The sequence below is a fragment of the Sardina pilchardus genome, chromosome 24 (genome assembly GCF_963854185.1).
Source record: "Sardina pilchardus chromosome 24, fSarPil1.1, whole genome shotgun sequence".
Classification (NCBI taxonomy): Eukaryota; Metazoa; Chordata; class Actinopteri; order Clupeiformes; family Clupeidae; genus Sardina; species Sardina pilchardus.
The window spans coordinates 28,730,775-28,751,729 of record NC_085017.1 but is presented as its reverse complement, the minus strand read 5'-3'; the positions used below and the strand labels follow the sequence as shown (position 1 = coordinate 28,751,729).

At 45.4% G+C, this 20,955-nt stretch overlaps 2 protein-coding genes across 6 annotated transcripts in view; both read left to right on the top strand.

Moving 5' to 3' along the window:
* Window positions 1-11,484, top strand: part of thrb (thyroid hormone receptor beta) — a 121,816-nt gene extending 110,332 nt beyond the window's left edge. For 4 of the 5 annotated variants that reach the window (XM_062530209.1, XM_062530212.1, XM_062530211.1 and 1 more), the window contains 5 exons: window positions 708-913; window positions 2,184-2,270; window positions 3,604-3,750; window positions 4,302-4,560; window positions 7,182-11,484. In XM_062530209.1, the coding sequence (XP_062386193.1) occupies window positions 708-913; window positions 2,184-2,270; window positions 3,604-3,750; window positions 4,302-4,560; window positions 7,182-7,423 (941 nt within the window). In that variant the 3' untranslated portion in view covers window positions 7,424-11,484. The remainder of the gene's footprint in view (window positions 1-707; window positions 914-2,183; window positions 2,271-3,603; window positions 3,751-4,301; window positions 4,561-7,181) is intronic. The other variant, XM_062530213.1, reaches the window with a different exon arrangement.
* Window positions 11,485-16,338: 4,854 nt separating this feature from the next.
* Window positions 16,339-20,955, top strand: part of LOC134072363 (retinoic acid receptor beta-like) — an 18,388-nt gene continuing 13,771 nt past the window's right edge. The window contains exon 1 of the mRNA XM_062528996.1: window positions 16,339-16,356. Within this exon, the coding sequence (XP_062384980.1) occupies window positions 16,339-16,356 (18 nt within the window). The remainder of the gene's footprint in view (window positions 16,357-20,955) is intronic.

The window sequence follows — 20,955 nt, the reverse complement described above, 5'->3', positions numbered from 1 at the left end:
TTCCACTCCTCTCCTCTCCATCTCCTCTTCCTCCCCTCATCTCCTCCTCTCTTCCACTCCTCTCTTCTTCCCCTCCTCTCTCTTCCTCTCCTCTCTCTCTTCCTCTCCTCTCTCCTCCTCCCCTCCTCTCTCCCCTCCTCTCTCTCCATCTCCTCCTCCTCTCTTCCTCTCCTCTCCCCCTCCTCCCCTCCTCTCCTCTCCATCGCCTCCTCTGCTCCTCCTCTCTCTATTCCTCTCCTCTCTCTCGCCCTCTCTTCCTCTCTCTTCCTCCCCTCCTCCTCCTCCTCTCTCTCTTCCTCTCCTCTCTCTCTTCCTTTCCTCTCTCCTCCTCTCTCTCTTCCTCCTCTCTTCCTCCCCTCCTCTCTCCCCTCCTCTGCTCCTCCTCCCCTCCTCTCTTCCTCCCCTCCTCTCTCCCCTCCTCTGCTCCTCCTCCCCTCCTCTCTTCCTCCCCTCCTCTCTCCCCTCCTCTGCTCCTCCTCCCCTCCTCCTCCTCTCTCTCTTCCTCTCCTCTCTCTCTTCCTTTCCTCTCTCCTCCTCTCTCTCTTCCTCCTCTCTTCCTCCCCTCCTCTCTCCCCTCCTCTCTTCCTCCTCCCCTCCTCTCTTCCTCCCCTCCTCTCTCCCCTCCTCTGCTCCTCCTCCCCTCCTCTCTCTCTTCCCCTCCTCTCTCACCTCTCTCCATCACCTCCTCTGCTCCTCCTCTTCCTCAGTGGTGCTGGACGACAGCAAGCGGCTGGCGAAGCGGAAGCTTATCGAGGAGAACCGTGAGCGGCGCAAGCGCGAGGAGCGGCAGAAGACGGTGTGGGATCGGCCGGAGCCCACGGCGGACGAGTGGGAGCTGATCCGCGTCGTCACGGATGCCCACATGGCAACCAACGCCCAGGGCAACCACTGGAAGCAGCGGAGGAAGTTCCTGGTGAGAAGCTCCGCCCAGAGCTCTCCGCTACGCTACGCTACGCAAACACACAAGTGGCCTTTCTGTAGACGCCCAGTCATGTTCTGTTGTTGTTGTTGTTGTTGTTGTTGTTTTTAGCTGTTGTTGGTTTTTCCACATACCTGTAAACAAACAGCCCCCCACATCAGCACCCCCTCCTCCCCCCCACCACCAGTCCTCCACTTGTCCCCCCCCCCCCCCCCCCACTAGGCCCCCCCTCCAGTGTGCCATGTTAACGTCTTGATGTTTTTGTATCTCCTTGTAGAATGGGAAGTATTAGCTGAGCGCTGGAGGCCATGTTCCACAAGGCAGCAGCAAAAAAAAAATAACTTTATAATGGAACAACTTCCTTTTTCCTTTTCTACCTCCTCTCTCTCTTTCTCTCCCTCTCTCTCTCTCTCTCTCTGTCGCAATCTTTCTATCTTTCCACATGTCGCTCTCCCCCTCTCTAGTCTTTTTTCTGTTGCTTTTCACAATTTTAACAAAGCTTATCGGAATGATTTTCTTTCCTTCTAATCACTACTGTGTCACTTTGTTTCTCTCTCTCTGTCATCCTCTCTTCTCGCTCATGTTTCTTCTCCCTGTCACTCTCGTGTGTGTGTGTGTGTGTGTGTGTGTTTGAGTGTGTTTTTAATTCTTCCCTCTCACGTTTCCAGTTTCTAACTAATGTTCTTTTATGATCCTTTGATTTATGTGTGTGTTGATGGGTCTAATCCTTCTTTGCAGTGACATCTGTGCCTTCATGTGTGCATGAGTGTGTGTGTGTGTGTGTGTGTGTGCGTGCGTGTGAGTGCACATGTATGTGTGTGTTTGCCTCCATGGAGTTTTCAACTGACTCAGGCATTCTTTTGATTACATTTGTAAACTTACTAGCGGTGTTTCCAAATCCAAACTTATTAGCACAGCATTCCAAATGCTTCCACGCGAGTCTAACAGGACTCAGTCTGTCAGAATTCACCCATTCCGATTGGCCAGAAATAGATCACATGGCTGTGATGTCAGCCCACTGATGGAACACTGAGATAGATAGGCCTGAAGGTCAAACTCCATGGCAACCGCACCCACAGATGACCCTTTTGACTTGTCTGTCTTTTGTCTGCCTTTCTTTATGCCTTCTCTCCATCTCCCTCTCTCTCTCTCTCTTTCCTGCTTTTCTCTCTGTTGACTCTTCAGTTTAAACATTTAAGTTTTTTCTAGTGCTGTTGGCGCGGTCTCCATTTAAACGTCATGCTCCCTGTTGCTTGTCCAACAGGTGGAAGAAGCTATGCTACTTAATGAAATAACATGTAATTTATTCTATGCTTCTGACCAGAGTGCAGTGGGGGTGAAAGACTCGAAGGTAAGAACCCGTAAAACCAATGACGACTTTACCAAACGCTCTAGCCAATCAGCTGCTGCGGTCTCTTATCGTTTTCTTCTGTTCAATTCTGGTCTGCTTTTTTTCATTTGAGTTGTTTTGGATAGACTTCTGCTGGCTTCGTTGAGCATTGTCGTGTGTGTGTGTGTGTGTGTGTGTGTGTGTGTGTGTGTGCGCGCGTGCACGCGCTCACTGTAACCTTGCGCTGGTTTGTTGGAGTTTATTGACGTGAAGGTGTGTGCCCTGGGACTGTAAAAGGACCTTTTTTTATTGTTTATTTTTATTATTCTTTTACGAAAAGAGAAGAGAAGAGAGAGACTGACAAGTAATGAAAATACTCTTGTAACCAACTCACTCTAGTAACCAACAAACTCACTCTAGTAACCAACAAACTCACTCTAGTAACCAACTCCCTCTAGTAACAAACACACACTAGTAAGAAACGCACTCTGGTAACAAACTCACTCTAGTAGCCACCTCACTCTAGTAACAAACACACGCTAGTAACGAACTCACTCTAGTAACAAACTTACTCTAGTAATCAAAGCACTCTAGTAATGAATGCACTCTAGTAACCAACGCACTCTAGTAACGAGTGCACTCTAACAAATGCATGCTTGTAACAAACTCACTTTACTGTCAAACTCACTAGTAACCAACTCACTCTAGTAACCAAGGCACTCTAGTAAAGAACACACTTTAGTAACGAATGCACAACAACTTGAACTCTTGTCTTTAGCAGTACTTTCTTTCTCTTCTCTTCTCTTCTCCAAAGGGGCTCTTTTTCCCTTCTCGTCTCTCATTCTGTGAGAGCATCGCTCTCTGGTGCGTGGCTCATGTGCGCTGGGGTGGGGTGGGGTGGGGTGGGGTGGGGTGGGGTGGGGCAGTTGTGGGGTGGGATGGGGCAGTTGTGGCCTCCGCCTCGGTGGAAAACCCTAGTCAAAGACAGACGCCCTCCAACGCTCTCTTCTTTTTGGGTCTAATCTCTACTTTTCTTCGAACTCTTCAACCTTGTAATTTCTAATTCGCAGTCACAGCCTCCTTTCTCTCTCTCTCTCACTCTCTCTCTCTCGGGATCTCTTATTTTTGACGTTTTTGTCTTGATATTTGTTTTCTTGCTCGTGCTCGTGCTCGTGCTGGCCAGCTGACGCCACGCTGTTGTCTCTGTCCGGCTACATGCCCCCCCCCACCTCCTGCCCCACCCCCCTTTCCCCCCTCCCTCTCCCCGCCCCCCCCTCCCCTCCCCCCCCCACATCACTCTGCCCCCCTCCCACTGAACCCCCCAATACTGAGCGCGTGCCCCCTCTGTCCACAGCCAGAAGACATTGGCCAAGCGCCGGTCGTCAACACGGCCGAGGGGAGCAAAGTGGACATAGAAGCCTTCAGTCAGTTTACTAAAATAATCACCCCCGCCATCACACGCGTGGTGGACTTCGCCAAAAAACTGCCTATGTTCTGTGAGGTAAGGTGGCGGGGTGTGTGTGTGTGGGGGGGGGGGGGGGGGTTAGATTTGGATGGTTTGTGCAGTAGGGGTGTGTGTGTGTGTGTGTGTGTGTGTGTGTGTGTGTGTGTGTGTGTGTGTGTGTGTGTGTGTGTGTGTGTGTGTGTGTGTTCGTGTGTCTCTGTGTGTGTAGCAATCTTGAGAGGATCAGACTCTGTTGAAAGGTGGAAAAAAGTGGAGAAGTGGAAAAGTGGAGTTGTGTGTTTAAGTGTTAATTTGTGTGTGCGTGCGTGTGTGTGTGTGTGTGTGTGTGTGTGTGTGTACAGCTGCCTTGTGAGGACCAGATCATCCTGCTGAAAGGCTGCTGTATGGAGATCATGTCTCTGCGTCTAATGTGTGTGTGTGTGTGTGTGTGTGTGTGTGTGTGTGTGCAGCTGCCTTGTGAGGACCAGATCATTCTGCTGAAAGGCTGCTGTATGGAGATCATGTCTCTGTGTCTAATGTGTGTGTGTGTGTGTGTGTGTGTGTGTGTGTGTGTGTGTGTGTGTGTGTGTGTGTGTGTGTGTGTGCAGCTGCCTTGTGAGGACCAGATCATCCTGCTGAAAGGCTGCTGTATGGAGATCATGTCTCTGCGCGCGGCCGTGCGCTACGACCCCGAGAGCGAGACGCTGACGCTGAACGGCGAGATGGCGGTGACACGCGGCCAGCTGAAGAACGGAGGCCTGGGAGTCGTGTCCGACGCCATCTTTGACCTCGGCGTGTCCCTGTCCTCCTTCAACCTGGACGACTCGGAGGTGGCGCTGCTGCAGGCCGTCATCCTCCTCTCCTCCGGTAGGGCGCACGGAGATGAGGTCATCACTCTGAGACACACAAATCATGGCAGTTGAAAGAACTGCAGTGCTAGGCTAGTGCTAACCCTATGCTCTAAGTGTAAAGTGTAAGTGTACTCTGGCGAAAATTGTTGTTAACAGTCTTCTGTAATAAACTCCGGGTTGTTAACAGACTTCTGTGATAAACTCTGGGTTCTTAACAGTCTTCTGTAATAAACTCCGAGTTGTTAACGGTCTTCTGTAATAAACTCCGGGTTCGCGAATGACATTGTTGGTGCTTCGTTTTAGAACAAGCTACTGACAAGGTTTGATGTGGTTTTGAACAATATTACTGGTTAAAAAACATGAAAGCGTTTAGCTCACTGCCCTTATATTAGCTAATCCACTGGTTGTGATTTTGGGCTCTAGCGTATGCCGGTGCTGCCAGCTCTGTAGTGTAGATCAACGGAACATATACGGCTATATAACGGAACATATACGGCTAGATAACGGAACATATATACGGCTATATAACGGAACATATGCGACTATATAACGGAACATATGCGACTATATATCGGAACATGTACGGCTACATAACGGAACATGTACGGCTATATATAACGGAACATGTACGGCTATATATCGGAACATGTACGGCTATATAACGGAACATATACGGCTATATATAACGGAACATATACGGCTATATATAACAGAACATATACGGCTATATATAACAGAACATATACGGCTATATATAACGGAACATATACGGCTATATATAACGGAACATGTACGGCTATATAATGGAACATATACGGCTATATATAACGGAACATATACGGCTATATATAACGGAACATGTACGGCTATATATAACGGAACATATGCGGCTATATATAACAGAACATATACGGCTATATATAACGGAACATATACGGCTATATATAACAGAACATATACGGCTATATATAACGGAACATATACGGCTATATATAACGGAACATGTACGGCTATATAATGGAACATATACGGCTATATATAACGGAACATATACGGCTATATATAACGGAACATGTACGGCTATATATAACGGAACATATACGGCTATATATAACGGAGCGTATGCGACTATATAACGAAACATATGCGTCTATATAACGGAGCGTATGCGACTATATAACGGAACATATGCGTCTATATAACGGAACATATGCGTCTATATAATGGAACATATACGGCTATAACGGCTTATATGATGTCTTTTCATTCAGAAAAACACTCTTCGGACTTAATTTTCGCCAGAGTTACACTTTAACGAAAACTGTATATACATCAATATAAATCAATACAAATATAATTGTATTTGACAGTTTAAATACGTACACCAAGTTGAAGTCATTTATTGTCAAACTTATATTTACTTCATCATCAAAATCTATAGATTGACCAAAATATATTGGCAAGTAAAAGGAAACTTGGATTTGTTTAACCATTGAAAATAAGCGATGGAAGATAGCATTTCCATTGTTTTTTAAGTCTCAAAATAATTCAGATTTAAGGAAAAAAAACATTGTGTGTACACACACACACACACACACACACACACGCACGCCCACGGGCCATTCCTTCTATGTGGCCTCTTTTAAAAAGCATGGGCTGGGGACAGCTGTGTGTGTGTGTGCGTGTGTGTCCATTAAGGACGGATTAGTCCCTAAAGAAAACGATCTAATGACGTGCTTAGAGGGGATTACACTTCAGTTGTTATAATCACAATCAATACTTTAAGACTGTGCGCGTGCACGCACACACACACACAACAGGCCACTTAACCACCGCAAATGAGGCGAGAGCGGGGGTATCGGGGGGGGGGGGGGGGGGTGTCTGTGTGTGTCCAAAGAGCCATGGCTTAGCCACACGTGTCCGTAAACCCCGGGTGCTTACCGCCCGGTGTGGATGTGTTTGGGGGATTTACAGGGTCAGAATAATGGGGAATCACACACACGGGGAATCACACACACACATGGGGAATCACACACACACACACACACACACACACACACACTAATGGGGAAACACTAAGTGCCTCCGGAGAATGGGTTGGTGTGTAGTAGTGTGTGTTAATGTGTGTTAAGGATGTGTGTTAGTGTGTTTTAAGGATTTGTGTTTTAGTGTGTGTTAAGGATCTGCTCCATGCACATCAAGTGAGTTTAGGGTGAAAGGTCATCCAGACCCGTCTTTTAGCTTGAAGTTTCTAAAGAATCTTTTGTTGTTTCTCTCTTTCCCTACCCCTCCCCTGTGTCTCTCTCTACATCCCGTGCTCTATCTCTCCCTCTCTTCATCTCTCTCTACATCCCGTGCTCTTTCTCCCCCTCTCTTCATCTCTCTCTCCATTCCTTGCCCTCTCATCCCTCTCTCTCCCCCTCTCTTCATGTCTCTCTCTCTCCCTCTCTTCACTTCTCTCACTCTCTCCATCCCTCTCTCCCCTTCTCTTCGTCTCTCCCCCTCTCTTCACATCTCTCTCTCTCTCTCTCCATCCCTCTCTCTCCCCTTCTCTTCGTCTCTCCCCCTCACATCTCTCTTCACATCTCTCTCCTCCTCCCTCCTCCCTCCCCCCCCCCCCCCCCACCCCCCCCCCAGATCGGCCGGGGCTGACGAGTGTGGAGCGTATCGAGCGCTGCCAGGAGGGCTTCCTGCAGGCGTTTGAGCACTACATCAACTACCGCAAGCACAAGGTGGCGCACTTCTGGCCCAAGCTGCTCATGAAGGTGACGGACCTGCGCATGATCGGCGCCTGCCACGCCAGCCGCTTCCTCCACATGAAGGTGGAGTGCCCCAACGAGCTCTTCCCCCCCCTCTTCCTGGAGGTCTTCGAGGACTGACACACACACTCTCTCACACACACACACTCATATACACATACACACTCATATACACATACACACCTACCCTGGGGTATCCCTCAACTCACTCACTTTTACTACCTGGAGGTGTTTCAAAGACTGGAGAAGACGAAGATACACACACACACGCACACGCACACACGCACGCACACACACACACACACACACACACACACACACACACACACACACACACACACACACACACACACACACACACACCTCCGCTAGGTGCCAGGAGGCAGAGGGGTGTGAGAGTTGGAGTGGAGGACACAGGAAGGCCTCTCTGGACACGTTTGAACTCTGAACTCATGCGGGCACTACTGACGAGTCGTTGTCATTCCGTAGACAGACGAGGAGAGTAGCCTTTCGTTCCGTTCCGTTGCGTCTCGTCGCGTTCTCTCTTCTGAACGGAACTGTTCCTCACGATGCGGGTACCTGTGAATAGCGATGTTTGTTGTTAATGTGTTTATTCGTTTGATGTTTATTTGTTTTTGTTTTTTTTAAATGTATCTCACACCTCTCAGTTACCATAGAATACGTGTCTAGTGTACCAACACACACACCTGTGTGTGAGAATACGTGTCTAGTGTACCAACACACAGCTGTGTGTGAGACATAAGATGGATCCACCCATGAGTGACTCGCAATGACTCAACCACACACACACACACACACACCTGACAGCTGATGAGTCAGAACACACACACACACACACACGCACACACACACTCACACACACACACACACACATATACACACACACACACACACACACACACACACACACCGGACAGCTCCAAAAGCAGCTCTGGTCACCTCACTGCAATATATCCTAGCAGGTAGAACACAGTACTGAACCAGCCGGCAGCAGGGGCGCCCTCTAGTGGCCAGCCCCTACCTCTGCATCTATGAACTGACCGCGTCACTACGGCAGAGACTTACCTCTTTGTGTCACTACAGCCCAGGACCCTCCTCAGAGACACACACACACACACACACACACACACACACACACACACACACACACACACACACACACACACACACACACACACACACACACACACGCACATACTACACTCAGACCAGGACCCTCCTCAGACACACACACACACACACACACACACACACACACCAGGACCCTCCTCAGATTTCTTGTTCTGGATATAGCAGCGCTCACATAACAAAACACACACACACACACACACACACTCTACACTCAGACCAGGACCCTCCTCAGACCTCTTCTTCTGGATGTAGCAACGCTCACATGACAAAACACACACACACACACACACACTCTACACTCAGCCCAGGACCCTCCTCAGATCTCTTGGTCTGGATGTAGCAGAACTCACATGACTTCTCATGCAACCAAGCTGTATAAGTCTTAAAACAGGACAAAACACACACGCACACACACATACATTTTAAAATCTCTAATATCCCTTTGTTTGATCAATAAAGTTTTATCCTTTTTTATATGACTAAATAAAACAGACAGATAAGAGACACACACACACACACACACACACACACACACACACAGCAAGACAATCAGAGGCACTGTTGCTGTGCCCTCCAGGAGATAAATGTGTGGAGGGCATCGCTTCCTCGTCGTCTCTCTCGTGTCCAGACTATGGTACCCGTAGATCTCCTTCAGTGTCCAGTGATGCCAGTTCTCGGAGTTAAGGTGCCAAAAAAAGAGAGAGGAGGAGAGGAGAGCCAGTCAAAGCTCTTTAACCGCCCTAAACATGCATCTGCTCGATACCGTAGACACAAGCAGGCGTCTGCTACACACCGTAAACACCCATGCATGTTGTGTCCAGTCGTGCGTTTATCCCACACACACCCGAGAGACATTTGTGCGCTGAGGTGGGCCTGTTTGTCCCTCGCTGTGTGCCGTAGAGTGCCACAGATTCTCCTGAGGAACCGAGGCGGCTGGAAAGGCTTCGATAGGAACTCTTCAAAATTCCATGTGTCATATGAATACAAATCTCTATTTTTTCTTAACGGATGTGTGAACTGCTTTTACACACACACACACACACACACACACACACACACAGTAAAAGAGTGCTGTCGTTGGAGAGACCAAGGAAACGCCTCTGACGGGACGAGTCTCACCTCCTCATACCTCGGCCCTCACACCTCAGATCGACCCGGCTCGGCTGGGGGCCCACTCTGGCACGGCTCCGGCACGGGTCTGGCCCGCCTCCGGTGGGGTTCCGGCAGATCCAGAACCAGTCCACTCAGCCAGCACTGAGGTCCGTTAATCATTTGTTTGTTTGTTTCTTGTATGGACAGTCCCTACCTCGGGATTCTGGTGACCAACACACACACACACACACACACACACACGAATACACAACACGCATAGAAAAACACACATACATACTGTACGAATATACATGGAGTGTGGCCATTGTGAAGAGAATCACTCTACTGCTCGGAGAAGCACACATCGTGAAGACCTTTCTGAAGGACAGGAGTCATTCTGACATCTTGTTTGTGTGTGAGTGTGTGTCTTCTTTCTTCCACTTGGCATGACCTTGTTTGTTCTCATTCCTTGTGTTTTCAGACTAAAAGAATTCTGGAGCTGCAGATTGTGCAGGCATCTACTATGTTAAAACACAGACAGGTCAAATACTCTTCTGCTCCACATTAGGAGAAAAGACAGGAGCACTTTGTTCAAGCTTCACACTTCTCTTCTACAGAAGCAGGGTGTGTGTGTGTTTATGTGTGTGTATGTGTGTGTGTGTGTCTATTCCTCCTCGTATACGTGATGCCTTTCGTAAGCAATAGACTTGCTCCGCTGTTTTGTCGTTCCTAGAACTTCACACTCAAACTGCACAGACTCAAATACAAATGCACAGACAATCAGGAGTGATGAGAGAGAGAGAGAGAGAAGCACAAGTGAGGAAGAGAGGGGGAAAGCATGAGAGAGAGAAAATAAAAGCACAAGACAGACAGAGAAAGGGAGGACATCTCTCTTGGCACCTGATTGGATGGGTGTGGGGAGGAGAGGCCCGTCTTTGTTGAAGAATGTAACTGTGGTGCATGTGGATGACTGGTGGCAAAACTAACTCAGTTCAAAGTGAAAAGACAAAACAAAATGAATAAAAAAAAGACAGTTTACAGTGTAGAGGAGAAAAGGTTGTATATTTTCAGATTGCAGATATTTTTACAGATATGATATGCGTACTATGAGGCATTTTACTGCATATATATTTTTCTCAAATGCGTACAGAGAGAGTGCACTGTTGCCACCAGCTTGGCCCTCTCACCTTTGACCTTCACCTTTGACCTTCGCAATCGTACCCAGCAGCTGCAAGGTCAGCACAACTGGGGTCGTTCAGAATACACACGGACAGCCGTCACGGAATTAAATATCCAACATCGAGTTAAACGATACAATTCAGATAGATGTTCCGACAGTAGAGAAACTGCTAACCCTCAAAAGTCAAAGTCAGTTTAAACAATCAGATTACACACACACACACACACACACCCCTGTTTCACTCAGATAACACACACAACCCACAAGTTCACAAGGCAAGAACTCTGACAATCCAACACTTAAAGGAATAATCCAGACGAGAGAGGCTCGGCAGTGTGTGAGACGAGTGTCAAAAGAGTTGTGTGTTTGTGCTCTTTTTTTTTTTTTCTTTTTCTTTTTGTACCAAATTGAAATGTATTGCACATGACGGCCATGGGACGCATAGTGGCCCCCCGACACAGCAGTGTGTGTGTGTGTGTGTGTGTGTGTGTGTGTGTGTGTGCGCCAGGCCGCACGTGTGTGTGTGTGTCCTGGTGTGTTCTGCGTTGGACATGGAGACAAGGAGCTGCACTGAAGGATCGAACGGATTGGACAGACAGTTTGCACTTCAATGTGATCGGGCTTTCTGATTGGTGGTTTGGACAGACAGTTTGCACTTCAATGTGATCGGGCTTTCTGATTGGTGGTTTGGACAGACAGTTTGCACTTCCAATGTGATCAGGCTCTCTGAATAAAGATGGTTTGAGAAATCCTGCAACTCGATTCGAGACTTGTCCTTTCTGCTCCGATGTGAATGCACTCACTCAATCACTGTCACTTACAATCAATTACTCATGCATTCCCACATTAAAGGGATAGTTCGGGTTGGATCTCGGCTCACAGGACGCTGTTGCGGGGTAAGTCAGTGCTGATGCACAACGTTGCTGACGGGGAACCCATATAACTTCGTGTCTTAAAACCCGAACTATCCCTTTAACTCACAATGGGTGTGTTTCCATCCAACGTCCTAATGCGCATTTCACCTATTCGATTATTAAATCAAATACACAATACATTGGAAACAAGTGAAATGCGTGTAAGAACTTCTAATGTGCATAGATATTTGATGTTGGAAACTGACTAAAGCACATTTTAGCGCAACAGCCGAACCCATTGGGTCCATTGGGCAGAGTGTTTCACACCCAAACCTGCTGAATCTAAAGCTCTCCACTGGTGGTAAGTGAAGTGCGTCTTGACCAAATTAAAAAAAAACTGCCGTGACCTTGGTCTTTCCCTTGGCGTTCTCCGGCGATGGAAAATGACAGAAGGAATTATGCCGACCGCAGAACGTAGGCAAAGTGTCGCCAAATAAAACTAATGCAGATTTTATTTATGTGCATCACTAATTATTCTTCAGACTTCAGAGGACCCTTGGGGTTGATGCTGAGTAACACTGCTGCTGTAATCGTCTCATTCGGATCAGTTCATAGATTGTAGCTGTTGCAAGCCAACACATATAAACCGTTCAAACCTTAATTATGACAGTAAAAGTAAAATTACTTCTGAGATCTCATTGCTCACATTTTCATTGAAACACACAACAACCGTGCTGTAAGAAACAGCCTGGCCAGCTGGAGGTGGTTTGCTGGTTGACCAGCTTGTTTGACCACACACACACACACACACTCACAAACACACACACACACACACACACACACACACGTATGTGCACACACACACATGCATGCATGCGCACACACACATGCATGCATGCGCACACACACACGCACGCATGCACACACACACACTCATGCAGACACCCACTCATGCACACACCCACCCACCCACACAAGCGCATGCGCACACACACACACGCACCGGGCGCCAGCAGCAGGGGGCAGCAGGGAGCATCTCCAGCACAGGCATCATGCCCACACACACACCCCATGGTAGGCCAGAGCAGCAGGAACAGCCTACATGTGCTGAGAGGCTCATCCAGCATAGCGCGGTCATGGGCTCTGCATGCGTCACTCACGCTGTACAAATCCTATTCTCCCTCTGGCTCTAAACTCTCCCCCTCTGCCTTTTTATTTTACTATTGATATACTTATTAATACTATTCATCATGACTTATACTACTAACCCACTCTATATCTCTCTTTCTTCCCCTGTGCCTCACCTGTGAGGTAAACCATTACCCTCCTACCTAAACCATTATTCTAAGGTTTTTTTTCTTTTTCTGGTTCACGTCTTGACTTTAGTCACGTGACGAGCCGGAGCGGAACTATAGATGTTAGGTGAAATAGTCAAGAATCAGTCACGTGACTAAATTCAAGATGTAAGTAAACCACCAGTGCTTTTTCAAAGTTCTCGATGTCTCGTTTTAAATGTCAGGGCCCTCAGAAGTCTACCAATAAAGTGTGGAGCTACTTTGAGCCTAATAAATGGTATAAAACAGTGATATATTTGCATGGCTAACCCGATGCCGAGGCACTCACATTGAAAACCTGGTGCTAGCATCGGCTAACGAGCGGCAGATTTCGGAGTGCAGGGGGCAGGTCGAGATCAGCTGAGACAAACGCTCACACTCGGTATCATGTTTCAACACACTTTAAGTTAATATTGTCCATTAAAGTGCCGTAAGATAGTGGGATATTTTAAAGATAGCCCTGCCAATACTGAGGAGCTTCGCCAGCTGCTGAATGAACTTGGGCACCCGTCAGAAAGTCTGACTCAAGACGTTCCCACAAGCGCCACAGCCTCAGCCAGATGATGATTCCGAGTCAGAGGCACAGGCTACAGCGGCATAAAGGTTTCAAACTCAGACTTTCCGGGAAGACTAGCTGCGAGAATTCAGCTGGTTGAGGTACAGTAAGGAGACATGAACTCCATGAACAGCTAATGTTGCAGTCGCTACCCCAGAGCTGCGAGGAACACCGACAGTTTGCCAATAGTGCCGGCGCTGCGCAGTTTTATCTCGATACTCTGGTGAAACACAATCAGAGCCTCAAGCATATAGAGTATGCCGAGATATGTTACTCAGGGCTGCCAAGTCTCACGCTTTGAGCGTGACAGTCACGCAATTTGACCCATTCTCACACCACACGCCATACTTGACATTAGTCACGCAAAATATTTCCACATTCAGTGCGCTATATATATATTTTTTTTTCATTATGATAAACTTTGGTCATTGCCTTGCCGTAGTTCGAGCTCTGATTGACTGACTACAATAACCAATCCATCAGTCCTTTGTGCCTAAATCTCACCAACCACTGAAGGCATCACGCAATATAAACCAATCAGAAGCAACGTAAGGCGGGTCTTGGCGCCTCTAACTTGTCTTTCAAACACAACAGCGCCGACTCCGACAATTCGATTTAAAACGTTCTCCTTGCTAGTTTTTGTTCACAGTTGATTCGCTGTTTCTCCTTGATTTTCCAAGTTAACGTTAAGGCTGCTAAGTCTATCATTGTCCTATACTTGTTGCAGAGCTGTGTAACATTTATTTGCCTCTTTCTTGATAAGTTCACACTTGAAAAATCGACTCTAATCGGAGCTGCCAAATGTCACGCTTTTGAGTGTGACAGTCAAAAAAAATTTCGCCGCTGACCTGCGGTCGGCGGACAAACTCTCACGCTGGCCATTTTCTGAAACTTGGCAGCCCTGGTTACTGAATGAAAAATCAACCCCACTGCTGCGCAGTTTAAACTCGATACTCTGGTGAAACACAATCAGAGCCTCAAGCGTACAGTATGCCGAGATATGTTACTGAATGAAAAATCAACCCCACTGCCGGCTGCTTTTAGAAGACAAGAGGTTGTAAATCGTGCTGCAGATGAAGCAGAAATGATGATGAATTTTAACACGGCCTATTATGTTGCTAAGGCATCGGTGAAAAATCAGAAGGCCCTCAGCACTAGTTGAGGAAGCAGGTGGCCAAATTATCAGCAGTTCTGAACCTTCAAGAGACATTAGTCGATCAGCTTGCTGATTTCATGGGCCATGACATCCGAGTACACCGGAAATGTTACCGACTGCCAGAATTGACCCTACAGGTTGCTAGAATTAGCAAGATCTTGATGGCTCTAGAGAACGGGCGACTTGGAGACTTCAAGGGGAAGACTTTGAGCGACATCCAGATTGATCCAAACGGTATCTTTGTTTAACAATGATGTATCTTTTATAAAAAATCTGTGATTCTTCCTTGAAGGAATAGTAGTGTTAGTTTGGGTTGGAAATAATTCCTATTTGCAGAAGTGTTTATCCAAAGCAATATAGAAGTTTTGATGCTGATTCTCAATTCCCAACCTTAGTGGTAGTAGTGGTTGTAGCAACAGCAGCATGAGAATTCAAGAGATCTTGCTCTATTTCTATATCAATGTTTCCATGTAATTAAATGTAGACTGTTGACATGGCAGAACTGAGCAAAGAGGAACAGCAAGGTGAGTCTAATTACATAAATTGATTTATGATGTGAACTGTTTTGAACGTAAACTACATATGTTTTTCCGTGAAATGCGTTCACGATATGAAACTCTTGATTGTATACAGTCACATTATGCGAAAACGGCTGATTTTGCTTTGAATGGTCACATATTGATTTATGATGTGAACTGTTTTGAATGTACACTAGCCATGTTTCTGTCCCTGCACCAACCCCAGCTGTGTGTGTGTGTGATTCACCAACAGAGATTCATTTAAACAGAGAGGTGGGACTGCGGAAAATCTAAATGGCAAATGTGTTAGTGTGCAGTACGATGACCTGCCAATTGCTGGGCAGGTACTCTAGTCTGTTGCAGATAAGGTACAAATTAGCTGCATGCTACTAAAGGGGACCAGAAACAACTTGTTTTGTGTGTGGCCAAGTCCACCTGAAGAAATGTTCTATTTCAAGTCTGACGTCAAAGTTGTTATCACAGAATCCGAGCCTTCATCAGTCATCACAGAATCCGAGCCTTCATCAGTTATCACAGAACCCGAGCCTTCATCGGGTTCTTCATCATTCATGCCATATTGATTTCTGCAACGAGAATGTGATTCCCTAAGTTTTTATTATGAACATCTTAAGGGTCACATCAAAGAGGGACAGACTGTTGTATGTCCTTTAATCCACTGTGATGGTACATTTACTGAAGTATCCACATTTACTTTTCACGCAAAAAGTTGCAGAGAAATATTTGTTTGAATCCATTTTTAGACCTGCAGGTGAATCCCTCTCGCATGATGACATTGAATTATGTCATGACCAAAGAATTGGTCGGAGGGAAAAGCTTGTAGCCTGGGCTACAGATGGGGCAGCGGTCATGGTAGGGGCTAGGAATGGTGTGGTGAGCAGGTTAAGGGGGGACAGGGCATACAGTATGTGGATGGTGTACATTGCATGGCTCACCGACTGGAGCTTGTTTTCGGTGATGCCATCAAATCTAACAGCATGTTTCAGAAAGTTCAGGATCTGCTCAGTGGTCTTTGCAGCTTCTACCATAAGAGTCCCTTGAACAGAGCTAACCCGCTCGCCAGCTTTGAGGCTCTGATCAAAACGCCTCTCATGCCCACCAGAATTGGGGGCACAAGATGGGTTGGCCATCTCCATCGAGCACTGGACAACTTTATGAGGGGATATAGTGCCATCATGCAACACCTTGGACAGGTGAGCTTCAGAGAAATGTTGTCTAGTTTAATTAATGTATTAATATGTTGGCATGTGTATACAACTGTTCTGATTCATATATTGTACACATCTTATTCATTTCTTCTTTTTCTAAAAATATCTTTAGCTTCTAAAACCTGATGCCCAAGGAGTAAATAGCACGCAGCAGGCAAGAGCCGAAGGAATGTACATCATTGGAAAAGATCAATATAGAAGCTTTGATGCTGATTCTCAATTCCCACCCCTAGTGGTAGTAGTGGTCGTAGCAACAGCAGCATGAGAATTCAAGAATGCATATGATCTTGCTCTATTTCTATCTCAATGTTTCCATGTAATTACATTTAGAGACTGTTGACATGGCAGAACTGAGCAAAAGAGGAACAGCAAGATGAGTCTAATTACATAAATTGATTTATGATGTGAACTGCTTTAAATGTAAACTAACCATGTTTCTGTCCCTGCACCAACCCCAGCTGTGTGTGTGATTCACCAACAGAGACTAATTTAAAGAGAAAAGTGGGACTGCGGAAAATCTACATGGCAAATTTGTTAGTGTGCAGTACGATGACCTGCCAGTTGCTGGGCAGGTACTCTAGTCTGTTGCAGATGAGGTACAAATTAGCTGCATGCTACAAAAGGGGACCAGAGATAACTTGTTTTGTGTGTGGCCAAGTCCACTTGATGAGATTTTCTATTTCAAGTCTGAAGTCAAAGTTGTTATCACAGAACCCGAGCCTTCATCAGTCATCACAGAACCCGAGCCTTCATCAAGCAAAGCCTCAAAGTTAGGAGAAAAGGACTGGGCAACATTCGTTCAGTTCACAAATTAAAATGTTTATTAACCTTAAGACACCTTTTAGTAATGTTATCTCTACACAGTACTGAATTTCTGTTCTGATGACCAAGGCTGTATTAGAGTTTTTAACTAGTTAATTGCTAACATATTTTTAATGTTTGAAATACTGACATTTTTTTGTACGTTGTATATGTTGAAATATATTCTTTAAATACTTTACTTTTTTTCAAATATTTGAAACACTGAAAGTTCTTTTACATGACATATTCAAACATTGAAAGATACGGTAAGCCTGCTAGAAATGATTCCACATGAAAACATTACTAAAAACACAAACTAATCAAAATCAAAATGGAAAAAAATAACACAACTTAATAATTGTATTAATCATAAAAACACTATTTAATTTTTTTTTTTTTTTTTGTGCTTGGAACACCCTATTCGTCTTTAACCTTACTTTAACCTTTTCTAATACATTCATTCAATCATGTCTTTTGTAAATACTGTTAACCAGTCGGCAGTAGCCTGATCTCATGCTGGAGCTCTGTGCTATCAGAATAAACGGCTGTGATAGCCAGAGAGAGAGAGAACGCCTTTTCATCATTAACACAACGCAAGAGAGAGTACACATCCGCTACATACGCCTGTCTCCATTGCCACCTGTGTGCTTCTTCATTGCCCTCCATTATATCAAACCTGTCTGTTTTCCCCATTGCCCATTGCCGGTCTAACGCATCTCTGTTCGACGCCGACGGTTGGGGTTGAATGCTCTCACTACAGCTCTTCAAGCTCTGCAGTTATGCTGAGATCAGGTCTGTTGTAGTCAACACTCTAAGGTGAACTTTCAAACTTTCCGTTTCAATCATTTACTTATTTGTTATTATTCAGTTGTTGTGCAATTTTATTTAGTGTTAGATTGTTTAGTGCAGTTCACATGCAGAACGAGTAACCTTAGCAAGCCACGCATGGTTGCTTACTGGCTAGCATAGCATAGCTTCTAATCAGGTCAATATATCGCCATACGGCAGGAAGGCAATTGCTGGGTTTCCATCCAACGTTATTCGCATTTCATATTCATATGATACGAATTCGGCTCGCAACTACCGTCTCTGCATGTGTTTCAATGTGTGGCTAATCAAGTGACGTGTTCCGACGATTCCGCCCAGCAGTGGAAGCTAGCTCTCCTTGGCTGATGATGGTTGCATGACTTTTATGCTTCCTCTTGAGCTCATTTGAGCTTGTTGCATGCAATAAAAATGTTTACATGTCAGATATGTGGACATCAGTCCACCACAGCTGTGTGTTATGTACATCATACCAAAATTCATGACAATACACCCAATGTAGACGTTGACTGCTGTGTTTCAGACTGCCAAATGCAATTTAAAAGGCATGCAGGTCTTAAGACACACATATTCAGACACCATAAACAATGTGGTTTTGATGGCAGATTAGTGGATCTTTCATGCCATATTGATTTCTGCAACGAGAATGTGATTCCCTAAGTATTTATTATGGACATCTTAAGGGTCACATCAAAGAGGGACGGACTGTTGTATGTCCTTTCATGCACTGTGATGGTACATTTACTGTAGTATCCACATTTACTTCTCACCTATCCCGCAAGCATGCAAAAGGTGCAGAGTAATATTTGTATGAATCCATTTTTAAACCTGCAGGTGAATCCCTCTCGCATGATGACATTGAATTATGCTGCATGCCATTTGTGGCGATAACCTAGGATCACACAACATTGGAGGCTTCATCGAAAATTTCAGTTTAAGCAATTAACTAGATAGCTCTAAAGTCTAGATATTCTGAACTGGACAGAATCAGTTTCCATGCTGACCCTCTTAGCAAAGCTCAGAGTCGCACAGTGACATCATACAAAGGTCATGTTCAGGAGGTTGCCCATAGTGATTTAGCCCATAGTGGGGGTGTGAAATTGTACTCTCTTTTCAATGAATTGGCATCATTTCACGTAGTTCAGCCAGGATTGCCCCCATGCTTGGAGCATGATTTGTTCAAATCTGAATGATCTGGCCTTATACAGCCAACATCTGGTAAAAGTGGACAGACAGTTCACATATCAGGAATTGAACAGACAGATAAATCAATTCAAATATTTAGGAAATGATGCAAAACACACACCTTGCGAAATCAATTCAAGCGTCATTGTTCGTGTGCAACAACTTTGTATGAAAAGTAGTGTTTTGATGTGTGTAGGATTCATGCACTGATGCGCCTGTTGGCAGGAATTAAAAACTGAGCGGCCACGCTGTTCAAAATTGGTGCCTGCTAAGACTACTGCCGGTGCTAATTGGTGCCTGCTAAGACTACTGCCGGTGCTAATTGTGCCTGCTAAGACTACTGCCGGTGCTAATTGTGCCTGCTAAGACTACTGCCGGTGCTAATTGGTGCCTGCTAAGACTACTGCCGGTGCTAATTGGTGAAAGAATTTAGAGCCCCAGTGAGAATGCGACATGGCAACTGATTTTAAAGGGATATTCCGCCATTTTTGGAAATACGCTCATTTTCCACCTCCCCTCGAGCAAAACAATCGATATTTACCTTGCTCCCGTTCATCCAGCCATTCTGTGAGTCTGGCGATACAACTTTTAGCTTCAGCCTAGCATAGATCATTGAATCGGATTAGACCATTAGCTTCTCGCCTGCTAGCTTCATGTTTAAAAGTGACTAAGATTTTTGGTAATTTTCCCATTTAAAACGTGTCTCCTCTCAAGTTAGAAAGTGCAATAAGACCAACTGAAAATGAAACCTGGCGTTTTTCTAGGCTGATTTGACATGGAACTACACTCTCATCTGGCGTAATAATCAAGACAACTTGCAAACGTACCATAGGCGCAATGATATCGTACGCAGCATCTGAAAATAGTCCCCATAGACAAGAAGCAGTAGTAGTGCCAGTAGTTTGCAAGTTGCCTTGATTATTACGCCAGATGAGAGTGTAGTTCCATGTCAAATCAGCCTAGAAAAACGCCAGGTTTCATTTTCAGTTGGTCTTATTGCACTTTCTAACTTGAGAGGAGACCCATTTTAAATGGGAAAATTACCAGAATTCTTAGTCACTTTTAAACATGAAGCTAGCAGGCGAGAAGCTAATGGTCTAATCCGATTCAATGATCTATGCTAGGCTGAAGCTAAAAGTTGTATCGCCAGACTCACAGAATGGCTGGATGAACGGGAACAAGGTAAATATCGATTGTTTTGCTCGAGGGGAGGTGGAAAATGAGCGTATTTCCAAAAATGGCGGAATATCCCTTTAAAGCTTCGTGGTCCCTTATGAAGTCTGTTTCTGATAGTGTGGTCGCACGCGTGTTTCGAATGTTGTTGCAGCATAAGATAGCCAACTATGCTAGGCTACTTTGTTTACAGTATTTTAAGGCTTAAACCAGACAGCTGAATTAAAGAGGTGGAGTTGTTTTATGAATAGTAGGCTATAATCTGCATAGGAGTGTGCTGTCATGAATATCAGAAATGTAGTATTTTCTCTTTTTATATAATATGTTATACTCTGGTGATCCAAGGTAGGCTTCAATTCAATAGAATGAGGTGAAACTCAAAAAATTAGAATATCGTGCAAAAGTTAATTTATCTCAGTGATTCAACTTAAAAGGTGAACCTAACAGGCTATATTAGACTCATTAAATACAAAGTGAGATATTTCAAGCCTTCAGGCAGTCACTTCTGAAAGTTTTCTGTTCGCCGCCATCTTGAATTTAGTCACGTGACTGATTCGTGACTAGTTCACGTCTTGAATTTAGTCACGCGACGAGCCGGAG